The sequence below is a fragment of the Notamacropus eugenii genome, chromosome 4 (genome assembly GCF_028372415.1).
Source record: "Notamacropus eugenii isolate mMacEug1 chromosome 4, mMacEug1.pri_v2, whole genome shotgun sequence".
In the NCBI taxonomy this organism is placed as follows: Eukaryota; Metazoa; Chordata; class Mammalia; order Diprotodontia; family Macropodidae; genus Notamacropus; species Notamacropus eugenii.
Window position 1 is genome coordinate 321,163,105 of NC_092875.1, and position 15,549 is coordinate 321,178,653.

The 15,549-nt window shown below is 34.7% G+C and overlaps 1 protein-coding gene across 8 annotated transcripts in view; it reads left to right on the forward strand.

The window, feature by feature from the left end:
- ERBIN (erbb2 interacting protein) overlaps positions 1–14,623 on the forward strand; it is a 179,477-nt gene extending 164,854 nt beyond the window's left edge. For 4 of the 8 annotated variants that reach the window (XM_072605104.1, XM_072605106.1, XM_072605110.1 and 1 more), the window contains 5 exons: positions 2,009–2,131; positions 6,532–6,741; positions 7,969–8,061; positions 12,633–12,707; positions 13,844–14,623. In XM_072605104.1, the coding sequence (XP_072461205.1) occupies positions 2,009–2,131; positions 6,532–6,741; positions 7,969–8,061; positions 12,633–12,707; positions 13,844–13,951 (609 nt within the window). In that variant the 3' untranslated portion in view covers positions 13,952–14,623. The remainder of the gene's footprint in view (positions 1–2,008; positions 2,132–6,531; positions 6,742–7,968; positions 8,062–12,632; positions 12,708–13,843) is intronic. The other 4 variants (XM_072605105.1, XM_072605108.1, XM_072605107.1 and 1 more) reach the window with 3 other exon arrangements.
- Positions 14,624–15,549: the final 926 nt, after the last annotated feature.

Consider the following 15,549-nt stretch of genomic DNA (forward strand, 5'->3'; position numbering starts at 1 on the left):
TCCTACCAGTTATGCTGCTGCTTAGCACTGAACAGTCAAGCTTTATTTAAACTCCTTAGCTTTCAGTTTCAGTTATAAGAGAGTAATATGATCAACTGTCATTTATTCACACTGGTATATGCAAAGAGTAGTAAAGTTTCTTTAAAAATTCTTTTTAACTTGGAAATTTTTTTTATTTTGGCAATATTTCTCTGTCTTTTAATTTTAAAATTTGTTTTCATTCCGTCTCTACTTTCCAGGAATGTATTTAGCAGTGAAGAAAAACCTGTCTAGGATTTAAAGTAGAGGTCACATATAATCCAAGAAGAGAATGATGAGTCACACTTAGATAATTAAGAATTAATTAATTAAAAGTATGACCTAGCACCCAGAGTTTTTGAGAATTAATAAATGAATGTCAAAAATTCTCAGAAGTTTCTAAATATGGTTAAATATGAGACTGAATAAGATAAATCTTACATACTGTGGAAAGATCACAGCTCACGATGCCCATCCTCATTATCTCTAGCCCTTAATTCGTGGCTGTCCTGAGTTAGAGGAAAGTCAGAGGCACATAAACCAAGGTCCATTTTAATACTGTCTCTATATCAACCTTCAAACAGCTTAGTGGCAAACAAGTTTCTCAGTGAACTTCTCTCCAGTCTGATATGACCTTTTCTTAATCTATCCTGCAATGAGACTTTGTGATCTCACCTTTATCCCACTTTAAGGGATTGACCTACCCGACCTCTGTGCTAGGATAACTCCAGCATTTCCTTTTTGATTTTCTCTTCCTGTTGGCTTCCTCTGTCCACCCTCCACAGTATTAACTCTTGGTTCTTGGGTTCATTCTATCTTGGATAGAACTCACTCTTTCAAATTGCCTTGACCCCAAACATCTGCCTGAGGTTAAAACTTTCAAATATGGGAAAAAAGACAGAGGGGGAAATGAAAATCCTAAGACAGCTGGTTTTGATTACTGAACCTTTGCCACCACAGACTAAGACCTGCCATCAGCCATGTTTATCCATTTTTAACTCTGGGGCTTTGAGCCCAATTTCTTGCTTTGCTTTTAGTGAACAAATACATGGTCTCTTTGCCTCTTGAAGGGTAAGAAAATAGTTACAAGTTTGAACATAACAAATTTATGCTGGTGATTTAAATTAATTAGTAAGGTTTGTCATAAAAGCACTCTCGGGACAGGGAAGAGCATTGTTAACAAAGACTGTCAAAATTGGTTGAAACTTCAATTTGAACATTATTGCCAGAGTTTAAGCTAGCAGCCACACTGGACAGGGCTAGTACATAGTTTCTGAGTCAAACCAAATACCTAAGGGTTTATAAATAACCTGTCAGATTTTAGGTTGAAGTAGATTTCCTAAAACTTTAACTGTAATATTGAATTATACAAAGTTGGTTTTATACTTTTCTTGAAAGAATATCAGAATCTGCTCACTTATCTAAGACAACATATATGCATGTCTTTTGTAGCTACATATCTTCAGAACTACCTAGGTCATAATTTTTAAAAAATTCTGTTATCACCCAGGTTTTGTTGTTATTGTTGTGTTGTATGGAAATAATTAGATAGTTAAATAATAAACTATTGTGGGATACCTCCTCCCCTCAGAAAAAAAGTTTATAAGACTACTTACTTTTAATAGGATATAAGCTTTTTTCAAATCTTTGAACCATTTGAACCAAATCATTCAACCAACCAATCAAACCAAAAATAATATTATAAAGAAATATGTTTTAATCCATATGTGTATATACCTGTTCATTGTACAGGTATGCTTTGTTAGAATAAAATTTGCCATGTAATTTTAGAAGTATCGTAATAACTTTATCAGTATAGAAGTGATTAAGTACTTGATTTGGATCCATACCATATTTACTAATTAAGTAATACCCACCATTATTACTAATACCCACCATTTTGCTTACTTTTTCTTCAGAATCATCTTATTGCTTTAACATTTTAAAGGCATGTTTATTTAATTTTTTTTATTTTCCCCCTCATTTCAAGCATCCCCAGACATGCGATAGTCCTGGAGATCCATGCCAAGATGATGTATTCCTTTCAGGACAGCAGAACTACTCATCTGCTACACATAGTCACAAAGATGTTTCTCCAGACAGCTTGAAGAAAGTAGGTGTTCAGGAAATAAACAGTATAGTATCTGTAAGCTTATACTTTTTAGGTTATAAGCTATAAAAATAATGTAGAATTTGACATTGAAATTTGATTATTTGAGATTTTCTAAATAGTGGACACATCTTTCATAATTGAGAAGTTAAATTTTTATTTTACTACAGTACTTCCCAGGGTCTTCAAAGACTTTTTGTGTTAATATGATAGACACAAGTAATGTCCTTTTTGGAACCTGTGTCCTGGGTATTGCCAGAGTCCTCTTGATGAAATATTTTTCCTACTTAAGTAGCTAAAATTCCCTTGAATAGAGTCCTACTTTACATTCCTAATTAGATTAGTGTTCCTGAAGCTACATGATACAAGGAAAGACTGCTTCAATTTAATCAAAGGAGGTAGGTTTGAATCTTAGCTCTTACTAGATTTGTTACCTTGAACAAATCACTTTATCTCTCTGGGATGCAGTCCCAATCTATGTAATGAGAGGGCTGGAGTAGATGAATCTGATCCTGTGAAATTGGGTTTGGGATATTTCTGTATTTTAAGTTACCTTAATTTATAAACTGTTTGTAAATTTGAATAAATTTAAGATATTTTGTAAATTTAGGACAGTGAATTTGAGGTTTTCCACCTCAAAGATCTGGATTAATTTGATTTTTCTTTTAGTAGTATAGATGGTAGTATTTCTAGGGTAAATCTTGTTCAGAGATTTTTTAAAAATCCATATGCATTTAAACATCCTAACATAGTCTCCTTGTCATTCACTTATTCTCCTTTTTCCTCTGTCATTCAATAAAAAAATATTTATTAAATACCTACCCTCTGTGAAACCCTGGAGATGAAAAATGACCAACTCCTTGCCTCCAAGGAGCTCACAATCAAATAAGAGAGAAAGAAAGATAAACAAATAGATTTGGATATGAGATAGGAAGGTCTTGGAGTTTGCATTTTATTCTTTAGATATTTCAGGAACCCCTGAAGGATCTTGTGCATAGAATGTATGTGGTTAGGTTGTTTTTCCTTAACTGTGTTCCAAAAGAATATTTAATATTCAGCATTTCTGAAATTCTAGTATACACATAATAATTTCTAGGGTATTTTAATGTGAAACTAGTAGCATTCATTTTGAGAATAGTTCCCTAGCCAACTGAGTATAAATGTTTAAGTGTATTTTTCTGTCTGCTTTTTTTGCCCCTTAACTTCCATCATTCTTGCTTAATGGTTGAATTCTATCATCCATCTTCTTTCACATCTTAATTTTTCATTTAAAATTTTATTTATTTTCTTTTTGGTTACATTTTGATTTCCGAGTTATTTCCCTCCCACCCTTACATTGGAGAAGGTCAACATTCATATAAATACATAAAATACATACTTCCATACATCAGTTATTTCTCTGGAGATGGATAGCATTTTCCTTCATAAGTCCTTCATAGTTGACATGAATGATCCTATTAATCCGAATAGCTTAGTTATTCACAGATACATACCACTCTTACTGTATATGATATTCTTTTGATTCTGCTCATTTCACTCTGCATTATTTCATGCAAGCCTTAACATTTCCAAAACCAACCTGCTTGTCATTTCTTACAGCACAATAGTATTCCATCACAGTCTTATACCACAGCTTATTCAGCCATTCCCAATTGATAACCATCCCTCAATTTCGAATTCTTTGCCACCACAAAGTGAGATATTTTATCAATATTTATCAGTATTTTAGAAGATAGAGGTTCTTTTCCTTTTTCCCTGTTTACCATGGGTGAATAGTGGTTTTGCTGAGTCAAAAGGTATACACACTTTTATAACATTTTACCCATAACACCAAATTGTTCTCCAAATTGGTTGGATCATTTCACAATTCCACCAACAGTGTATTAGTGTCCCAATTTTTTCATATCCCCTCCAGCATTTGTCATTTCCCTTTACATCATTTTAGCCAATCTGGTAGGTGTGAGGTAGTAGCTCTGAGTTGTTTTAATTTGCATCTCTAATCAATAGTTATGCATTCAGGGCACTTGATCACTGAGTGGGGAGATCAGGCAGCCAGCATTGGAACCTGGAGGAAAGGGGGTAGCAATCAACTTGGAGTGGCAGGGTAGGGCTTAGCAATTGTTGCCTCTTTTGCCCCGTAGAGAATGTTCTCATCTCAAAACAGTAAGCTACCAAGAAATAGAATCTACACATAGGAGGGAAAGGTGCCCTCTACCACTCATTTCTGAAAGCCAGTTCACCAAGTCTTCATGTGAATCGGCAGTAGACAGAGAATATTAAGCATACTCTTAAGGACAAATCTTTCTTTGGCCAATCTGCTTCATTACACTGAAATTTAGGCAAACTCTATCTATTGGATTCCCCCATATACCAGTATAATGACCCTGTCAAGAGAAAATGAACTTAAGTCATGAACTGTTTTTGATGAACCTATGCTCTTCTTAATGATCATAGCTTCCTTTTCTAAGTGTTCATCAACCATTCTTTTCATCATGTTGTAGAATATTTCCTTGAACTGAAATTAACTTCCCTCTACAGACTCTGTTAGTCTGTTCTCCACAGTCTATTCTTCATATTCTCCATGATCACTTCCATTACTGACAGAGGTATCCCCAGGCATATCTTCCACTGCTGTCTGTCCTTTATCACTTCAGGGTTCCCTTCCTTACTCCTATGAGCTCCTCTGATTCTAGGTCACTTATTTAGTGATTACCTATGCTCTCTCTTACAGGGTGAGTTTTCTCTTCCTGTGTGAACATAATGTCTCTCCTATGTGGTACAGTGGACAGAACCCAGAATTCGTAGTCCCAGGTTTAAGAGTATAAGTTCTGTGTCCCTCAGCTTCTCTGAGCACCAATTGCTTCATCTTTTGAAAAAAGGAATAATCATTTTACCATCTACTTCATAGAAATTTAGTGAGGATCAAATGAGTTCATATAAATATATATATTTTATAATTTTTTTCCAAAAAAAATAGGAAATATAGGGTATATCTAATATATATATGATCAATATAGGAGATATAGTATCAATATCTAATATTTACAGGAAGAATCTTGGCTAGAAAGTAATCTTCATCTACTGAAAATTTTTGATAAATAGGATAGCTCAAAGTTGTACCAGTACAGATAAATTAAATTAAATCTATAGTAAGCATATTGGAACCAGCCAATACAGTTTTATCTCATAGACATAAGAAAGATCCCCTATATCATCACTTATAGAGTAGAAATCAAGAAAGGGGTATTATTCTTTCTATGCCCTTTTTACAGAATAGCAGTTTTTCTTTCATAACCCTAGTCTTGATTATAGCTGAAGTATAGTACAATAAATAACAGCTTTATAGAAAAAATACCTTTAGAAAGGGCTCCTTTACATTAGTTGACAGCTGGCCTTTCACAATGTATGAACCTTCACAATCCCTCTCAATTAACTTTTGCCCTTTAAATGAGAAGGAAATTCACTTGGAAGGAACATGCTGCTCTGATAAATTTTGCCTACCTCTACTCAATTAAGGGGAAGGGGATTATTATATTATCATCAGTTTTTATTCTGGCTTTGTTTTCAAATGGAAAAGGAATTGCTGTTGTTCATGATCATTAAGAAAATCTTAAAACTCTAAGAATACCCAAGCCATTTTGTTTCCTCTCATATAGAAAAGGCTAGTTATAGTTAACAAAGCTGATATGAAGTTTCCAACTTAAGACTTTCTCTCACTTGCCTATATAAATTATTAGTCACATCTTACAAAGGCAGTTTTTAGTCATCATTTCTAAAAACTGAGTACAGAATTCATTTAGTCCACAGAGTAGGGATTGCTATATGGTAAGGTAAAATAAATTGATCTCCTGAAAGTTTCACCAAATTAAAGTGTTGCTACACTCTTTGAGATTATTGTCTGTTAAGACTTAGGGAATTTAGAGTCACTTATTAATCATGTTTGAGAAAAGTAAACAATTTTGAATTTCCTGGTTGACTGAATCAAAGGCTTCTCTGTGATGGGGAAATAGAGGTGTTTCCAAGATATTAATTTAATTGGAAAATACAATGATTCTAAGACAAACCTGTGTTAAAAAAAAATTAATCATTGTTAGTAGGACACTAAGAGAAGTTACATATAGGGAGAAATTTTATCTTTCTACAGTCACTCAAGTATTTATTGAGTGCTTGTTTGAAGCTAAGGTAGGGGGAGATATTTTTGCGTTAAAACACTAGAGAAAAGAATTTAGCTTTTTTTTTTTAATAGTTTAATGCTCAAAATTATACTAAAAGTGTTACTAAATTTCATCCTTTGTTTGTGTAATGATAAACACAAATATTTTCATTATTCTAAGAAGAAACTCCAGCAAATGTGTTAAAACATCATTATTGGTCATTTGAAGACATTTCCATGTTTTCCTTAGATGCCTTTGAGTAATGGACAGATGTGCCAGTCTCCCAGGCCTCAGGCAAATTATAGTCAAGTCCATCACTCCCCTCCTCAGGCATCTGTGGCAAGGCATCCCTCTAGAGAACAACTAATTGATTACTTGATGCTGAAAGTGGCCCACCAGCCTCCATATTTACAGTCCCAATGTTCTCCTAGACAAGTCCATGAACTGGCAAAACAAGAGGTAAGAACAGTAAAAAAAAATTTCAAATATTAGAATGAGCCTTTAATGTATTTCACCTAGAAATTATAGACATTGATGAGTTATTATTGTTATTGTAAGTAAATCCATATAGGATTCTCATTAGCATAGTTACTGTAATTTTGTCTGAATGCTCAAGATGTTTTCATGTGTTAAATTTTGTACATGAGTCCACAGGCTTCTCGCAAAGATGAGTTTTCCTCTATTTTCCCTTTGTTATATTCTGATTTACTTAGGGAATTTAGAATCTTAGGCATCGCTGTATCTTAGAAGGCAGGTGTTTTCTCAGGTTCTACCTGGCTTATAACAGTAATTTGACCTGCTAAATACAAACTAAATAGCAGAATATTGAGCATTATGGGCTATTTTTTTAATTGATATTAGAACTTAGTTTCTTAGATTTTGGCATTTCATTATATTTTCTACACCCTCCCTGAGAATGAAATTTTTAAAAATATTCTCAGTCATTCTGTTATATCCTGGAATGGTGGTGAGCTATCACTATGACTGGAAATTCAGAGGGGGAAAAGTGCTATTGGCTTCTTGATTGATTCTTCTCCAACAACATAAAAGTTCAGTTCATCATCTTATTAATTTAGCTAGTTAATTTATAGGGATAATTATCAGCTTATTAAGTTTAAAATACCCAACTCTTTGAAAACACATATTCAAACCCCCCCAAAAAAATGAACTCTTCAAAAACTACCTAGGGATTTTTAAGCAGACATTTTACAAAACGGTAAACAGAGTAGGACACATTAGTCTCATAATAAGTAATGGCCATGTGCATGTAGACTTCCATGTTCTAGATCTGATACCCTGAATGTTTGTTTAATGAAAGTCTACTACTTTTCATCTAAGTCCATTAAATGTAAAAAATATCATAGGGCTACTATTAACTGAGAGCATATTTTCATGAACTCGAAGCAACAGACAAATTTAGAAGCCAGGCTTTGTAATCTCAGCAATGCTTACCAACTTACCAACTAATTAACAGCATATCATTTAATTTATTGTAGATCTTAGTTTCACATTGTCAGTGACATAATTATTTAATTTAAAAGAATCTTAGATGCTGTCATTTTCAGACAGATTTTAAATTTGGAATTTAGAGAAGTGATGCGTATATTAGATGGTAAGTATTCAGTTTGCTGTGAGTCTTTGAAACAAAATAATTAATAAGAGCTCATTTTATTTTTATGAACTCAGATTCGAGTAAGAGTCGAAAAGGATCCTGAGCTTGGATTTAGCATATCAGGAGGTGTTGGGGGAAGAGGAAATCCTTTCAGACCTGATGATGATGTAAGTTTTGTGTGTATTTGTTTTCAAAATATCCTGTTAATTTTCACCAGCTCCGTACATGTCTTTTTAAAAAATGACTTAATTATCTCTAAAAGTTTATAACAGCTTTATGAGTTGTTATACAGTATTATTATTATCATTGTACAATGGAATGATTTCTGAATTTGGAGTCAGAAAACTTAAAATCATATCCTGGTTCTGCTGATTACTGTGTATGTGACCTAGGGCAAGTCATTTAACATCTTTGAGTCTCAGTTTCCTCATTTGTAAAATGAGGAAGTTATATACTGAATGACCACTTCTAGATTAGTTGTCTCTTCCATTCACAAATATGTGATCTGTGATTCTTTTTTTACAGAAAAGGAACTTAGAACTCAGGTTAAGTAACTTGTTTGCAAGAACACATTTAATAAATAACAGAGCTAGCACTTGAACTCAGGTCTTATGTTATTAAATCTAGTGAGCTTTCCACTACACCATCATGCCTCTAAAGTATGAACTTATTCATAAGGTAAGGAAATAGTTTACCCTTTAGATTCTATCAGTGTTATGCATGGTTTTATTTAAATAATTGATTTCAAATCAAATCTTGATTTTATAAAGAATATTTTCAGTTTAACACCACCAATGTAATAATAATAATCATTGTTATTAGTGGTAATATTTTGGTGGGAAGTTAATTTTAAGGGAGTAAGAATTTTAAAATATTGAAAATCTTAATTTTAAAAGTATTTCTAAAAATTTGCCCAAATTTACATATATCAGGTACTGAATTATATTAAGTTCTTTTGATACCATGGACTACAAGCATTGTATATTAGAATCACAAAGTCTTAGATTAAAGGGTTTATAAATTGAAGGCTAGTAGGGACCTTCAAGGGCATCCATTTTAACTATCTTAGTTTCTAGATGAATAAACTGAAGTCTTAAAGAAGGAAAGTGATTTTCTGAAGGTCAGGTTCAAAGGAGCCTTAAGGCTTAGAATCCTGTCTCTTATAGCATATCTGACAGGTAGTCTAGCCTTTGCTGTGACGATGAGCTTCATTACCTCTTTAAGATAGCCCTTTATGTTGTTTCAGTTTTTAAAGTTATTGAATGTTTGTTATGTGCCAAAGGATTATATTGTTTTAGACTGTGTGGAAGAGAGAAAGAGGACCAAAAAGCTTAAATTAGAGAAGAGATATGTATGTATGTAATAACTGTAATGATATATGAATTGTAATATGTACAATGAAAGGAACAACTCAGGTTCATTGAGAAAGGAGAGACTATCCCTGACTCATTGACTCAGGAAAGGTTTTGTCTGTAAAGGTACAAATAAGCTATGCCTTAAAATAATAGGAAGAATTTTGATAGATAAGATCATTCCAGGCAAAAAAATACAAGTATGGGAAAATGTGAGGTGTGTTTGAGAAATATTGAGTTGTCATGTATCATTGGACTACTGGGTAAATAGTGGAAGAGTAGTGAAAGATTAGGTTAAAAAAAGGTGCATACCAAATAATGGAAGACCTTGAATAATATACCATTATTCTGTAGGCAATGAAAAAGACATTGAAGATCATTAGAACAAGGGAGTAACATGATAAAGCTTAATTTTACAAGATGGTTCACACAGTTAGGTAGGGAAGAGATTAAAGTCAGAGAGACAAATTAGGAAGGAATTGCAGTAGGTAAAAGGTAGTAAGCACCTGGACTAGGGCAATGGGAATAGAAAAGAAGAATTATATGTAAAAGACTTGCAGAGCAGAATTGGCAGGATTTGGTGACTGGATTTGGGGCGGGCATTGTTTAAAGAAGAAGGAATAATGATTGGATTCTGAGACTGAGCATTGATTGAATGTATAATAATTAAGTCCATGTAAAATTATAGGAAGTGCAAGAGGTGAACAGATTTGGGGGAAAGGATAAGAAGTTCAGTATTGAACATGTTCAGATTCAGATGCTGATGTGACATCCAGGAAGGATTTTAACTCAAATCTAGAATTTGGGATGATGGTTGGGCTAATGTAAATGTGAATTATCTGGATAGTTGAAGCCAATGGGACCACCACAGGAGAGAGTATGAAGAAGAGAAGGAAAGTCAGGATAATTCATAGAATCCTAGAAATTTTGAGTTGGAGAAGATCTAAGAAATTATCTCTTCCATCATCCTGTCTTAAGTCATTAATTACTTGCAGAATCAAGAATAGGCCTTAGGGGTACAGGACTCTTTTTGTTACGGTGTGAGAAATGACAGAGTAGTTCCAGAGGGTGCAGAGAAGCCCAGAAAGATGTGGAGGTAAGGCCAATTCCAACTGGATGTGCTGGAGAAGTCCCAAACTCAGCATGTGCAAAACTAAGCTTATTCTTCTACCACACGCCTCACACCCACTTCTCTCCCTGACTGCCTCATCTTTTTCAGAAGCCCCACCATTATGTCAGTCTCCCAGGTTCCCAACCTCAGAATTTTCCTTGACTCTCCTTCCTCACCCCACACATCTAGTCATCTTATCTCTCCAGACATCTCTCTGGAATCTGACCCCTTCTCTCCACTTTAGTTCAGGCGTGATTTTCCTTATGCATTCATTCCCTGCTCATTCGACTTCAGTGGCTCCCTGTGGCCTCTAATATCAAATATAACCTCATCTTTGTAGTTTTCAAAACCCTTTATAACCTGGCATCAATCAGTCTGTCCATCCCCATGCATATTATTCCTACATTCTGGAGTCCATCCCCACTGACTTTCTCTTGGTACTTCACTACAGCTGTCCTTCTCCCATCTTTTTGCCTTTGCACTTGTCATTCCCTCTGCCTGTGGTGCCCTCCCTTCTCACTCACCCACCCCACCCCCCTTCAGTCTGCACCATCACATGAAGCTTTCCTGATTTACCAGATTGCTAGTGTCTTCCTTCCCAGAGTACTTCTCTTTTTTCTTCATATTTTTCTATATTTACCTGTCTTTGCTGACAGCATATAAGCTCCTTTCATAGGGAGATGATTTCATTCTTTGTATCCCTAGCACCTCCCTGAAGTAGGAACTTAATAAATGCTTATGGATTGACTGAATAGAGGCTACTTTTATTAGAAGTTTGGCAATAAAAGGGGTTTTAAATGGAGTAGTTTTGAACATGAACAGGCGTAAGCAGAATTGTCAGCCTTGGGGAAAAGGAAGGATATGCCTCAAAAGGGAAGGAAGAAAGGAAAATCTTTATCAAGATGTAGTGAGTTGTTGAGGGAACTTATGTTAGAACGCCTTGATCTTCTCAGTAAATTAGGAGTTAAAAGATACCTGCAGATAGGAAAGAAAACTAAGGAGAACTAAGGAAAAAGTTGCCATGGATAACTTTAATAAGGAACTAATTTGAATTTAATCAAAGAACTCTGAATAACCTTGAGGCTCTTCAGCCTCACTTATAATTTCTACCCTTTGGTAGTTCTGCCTTCTGGGATAGATAAAATCAGATCTGTTCTCTCTTATTTGTAACATTCGCTCAAAAATGGTGAAATGGTACCCAAAGACCTTGGTTCTGGTGATAATTAGGTACATGACTTTGGCAAGTCATCCCTACTTTCACAAGACAAGGAGGTGTTCAGCCTTTCAGAAGTCCCCCTGCTTCTGATGCTGTTCAGACCTGAAATTTGTAGGCAGCTGCTGAGACCTCCTCCAAGGCTTCTCAGCTCAGAAACCCCAGTTCCTTCAGTTCAGCCCTACAAGTATTTAAGGAGCAGCTGTGAGTACAAGGTTCCCTGTAAGGTATCATGATGTATGAGGTATACCCCCGTTCTAAAGAGACATCTGTTCTAGTTAGATAAACAATACAAGCTCTCACTCTCTTTTTATCTACAATGATTTAATTTGTATGGGGAATTCCTAGTAGGGAAACTCCCTCCATTTATACAGGTTAAAATTAATCTAAAACTTGTATTCTTTGAAACTTTCCTAAAACACAGAAAGATTAAGTGACTTGGTCCATGACAGTACACAGATCTAGTGTGTGTTACAAGCAGGTCTTAAAACTCAGTTCTTGCCACTTCAGGCCAGTCTTCTCTTCACTACATCATTCTACCACTCTGCTTACAATCATTATTATGATAGGGGTGGAGGAGTAGCCCATCTGTTATGAGGACTTGCTTAGCCCTTTTCAGAGCTGCTCATCCACTTTTGGTGTCCACATGTCACCCAACTCTCATCTGTGGCTCCATGATGGCCGGTATTCTGGAATACTTAAAGCTTAGTCAGACGTTGAAGCCACCAACATCATCCATTTCATCCTGGGCCATCACTAGTCGTCTTGACTTTTGTCTTACCACTAGACTGATGACTCAGGAAGAGAGACTAAGGCTAATGACTTTGTGCAATTCTGTCTCCCCTAAATCTAATTCATGTATGAGTCAAGACATCACCCCATGATGTCATTGGACCTCTAAAGAAGGGTGAATAGCAACTATAGTGATAAGAGATAGGATGTTAACGTAGAAATAGAAAAGTTATTAAATATTATGTTAAGAGAAAGAAAAGAGTGCTCCTCACTACTTTGTTATTTATGTTTTCAGTTAAATTTTCTGTTTCTTTTTTTCTTTGGTTAAAGGGCATATTTGTTACCAGGGTACAGCCTGAAGGACCAGCATCAAAACTATTGCAACCTGGAGATAAAATTATTCAGGTAATTATTATACATATTTTTATAATTTTTTTCATGTTTCTATCCTAAAATTCTTATTTATTTATAATATACTTATATAATATTGAGATATTACGTAAAAGCTTGAAAAGTCATTTAATATAGTTAATAAATAGAGTCAGGAAAGAAGTATTTTCTGTATTTACTGGCATTTTAGCTGATTGATTTAATATTTTCAACTTTAAAATTCTTTCCCTTACCTTGGAAAATTATTTATAACAAGTCGTATAACAAACAGGTGCTTGGAATTTTTTCCTAGAATTTTGCTAAGGCTAAAGATTGAACACTATCTGAAGGAAATGATGATTAGGATTCAAGTAGGGCTGGTCCATATTGTCTGTTCACAGGTAAGCAAAGTAAGAAAAGGGGGGTGCAGAGCCTCATATACCTTGGAAAGTTCTGCATCCCTTTCCAGCTGTAGAAAGGCATTTTCCTCCCCTCTGGGTGGTTGAAAATGAAATGGGGCTCACAATTAGGCAGGAGTAGAAGATTACAAATGGGTTTCCTCAAATCCATTGCTTCTTCTAATGACTTTAAGGTAAGTAAAGCCAAAAGGAATGAAAAAAACCCTACGAAATCCTTCTGTTGCTCCCAGGTGTCCTTGGCACCAGAGGTAAGGCTTAAGTTTAACCACTATTGCCGGGACACTTTGCACAGTTTCACTGGGGGGGGGGGGGGGGGGGGGGGGGGGAGAATAAACAGAGAAAAAAATATACAACCTGGATAACACAATTTTGCTGGGGAAAAAGCAAGCGATCTACTTCTTATATTTCCCATCCCTGTCCCAAGAACAGGTATTCTAAGTCTAGGCTAAGTTGTAATCTTCTGAATGAAACATGGATGGAACCAGATAAGAACTACACATCTTTATAAAAAGATAACTGGGAATATTGTAGTGAATCCTGATAATAGATGATTCCTTAGAAAATCAGTGTTGTGTCAAAATGACCACGTAGTTAGTTTTCTACCTTGTCATTCATTATTTCTCCTCATGTGATAAACCATCTAGAAGTATGTTATCAAGAGAAGCCATCTGGAAGTATTTATTGGCAGAAGAATATATGCAAATAAGTTACTTTGGGAGTGTTTTTCTAAAAAAATTTTTTTTTTCATTTTAGGCTAATGGGTACAGTTTTATCAATATTGATCATGGACAAGCAGTATCCTTGCTAAAAACTTTCCAGAACACAGTTGAACTCATCATTATACGAGATGTTTCTTCATAAGCACTGTGGACTAAAGGAAAAGTCAGCAAGATTCATTACAAGACATCTGTGGGGGAACTGAATAGACTATTTTTATATATGAAAAGGACTTGAAAGATTATGTGAAAAATTTGTACATCAGTGAAATTCTGAACTTGTGGTTAGAGGGCAAGAACCACTGTATGAAACATACAGGAAACTGTTTGGAGAATCATCTGGTGAATAAATCTCATTAGATTTTTAAACATTATAACAATCAAGGTTACAAGAACAAACCTGTGTTGTTCTTTTATAGATTGTAGATTTATTTTTTATTTTTTGATAACGCATACACATTACTAAACTGTGTGCAAGGCTTTGGACTGATGGCAGGGCTGTCTGTCCTGTAGCTGTTTATGCCTTTATTTTTATTCACCTCACCTGGTATTAATATTTTCTGCTGAAACCACTTGTGTAAATGTGGGCAAGAGATTTGAAATGTTGGATTTTGCTACGTGCACATTGTATAGATGAATGGGTAGAGGAAGGTGGTGCTGGTTGGGCTCATTTCCAAGGCTAGATAAAACTTATTTCCTATCACAGTCTGGAAGCAAAGAGAGTGAAAAAAAAAATGCTTGTCTACCAAAAGAATAATGCAATAAAACATGTAATGTCTTTTTTAAAAAAAAATAAAAAGGCTGTAATTACATTTTATGAGCTCTACAGGATCTATTCTTGCTGTAGCCATGGACTATTCATCTGCTATTGGTGATTGAAGTTTTATTTTTCTAGTCACATAAAATTTTTTACCTCTTAATGTCTATATTCCCATACATTTTTTTTTTGCCATGAAAATCCCCTGATTTTATGCAAATGGTGGTACTTTTTAATCTGATCTGTAATCAGTACTCCATTTTAAGCTTATTTATAGATGTTTGTTTCTTTGTTTTGTTTTTGTTTTTAAATGAAACTGAAATGGCCAGTTTTTAAGATGTGTTACCTGTAACATTCACAGAATACATGATGCAGAAAGGGTTAGGAAAGCCATCTTGGTTTTGTTTGGCCTTGCATTGCCTTGTTAAATTAAAAAGAAACAATACGCATGGAGCTAGGTAACCAAAGCAAGTTTGTGAAACAGTGGCACAGTGATGGAGAATTGCTGTGGAAAGTTATTTCGCAAAGGGATGGGTCCCTTAGACCTACCAGTTTGTAATGATCTTCAATTAAGGGCTGTTCCTACAGGTAACATTAAATGTGAACTAGACACTTCAGAGTCATTAAAGGGTTTCTAACTATTAATGTAATTGTTATTTACCACCGGCTGCCTTTGTTCCTTATTACTGTATGAAATATTTGATGGTATGTTTATTAATTTTGTTCACCAGAACTTTTTATTTTATCATTTCTCCTTTGTAATTGAATAGAGATTGAATAATGTGCAGTGGTAAGAATTAATGCATGGTTGTTTGGACCAGGGAAAAGTGCCATAGAAGACCAATAACTGTTTTTAATCTAGGCTAATCATTAGCCTTTCATGAGAGCAATATTCAGTTATTGCAATTCATTTTTAATTATTAAAAAATGTAAGTTGATGATTTTAAACTGATACACACTGTTCTTCAACCCACATGTAATGAAGA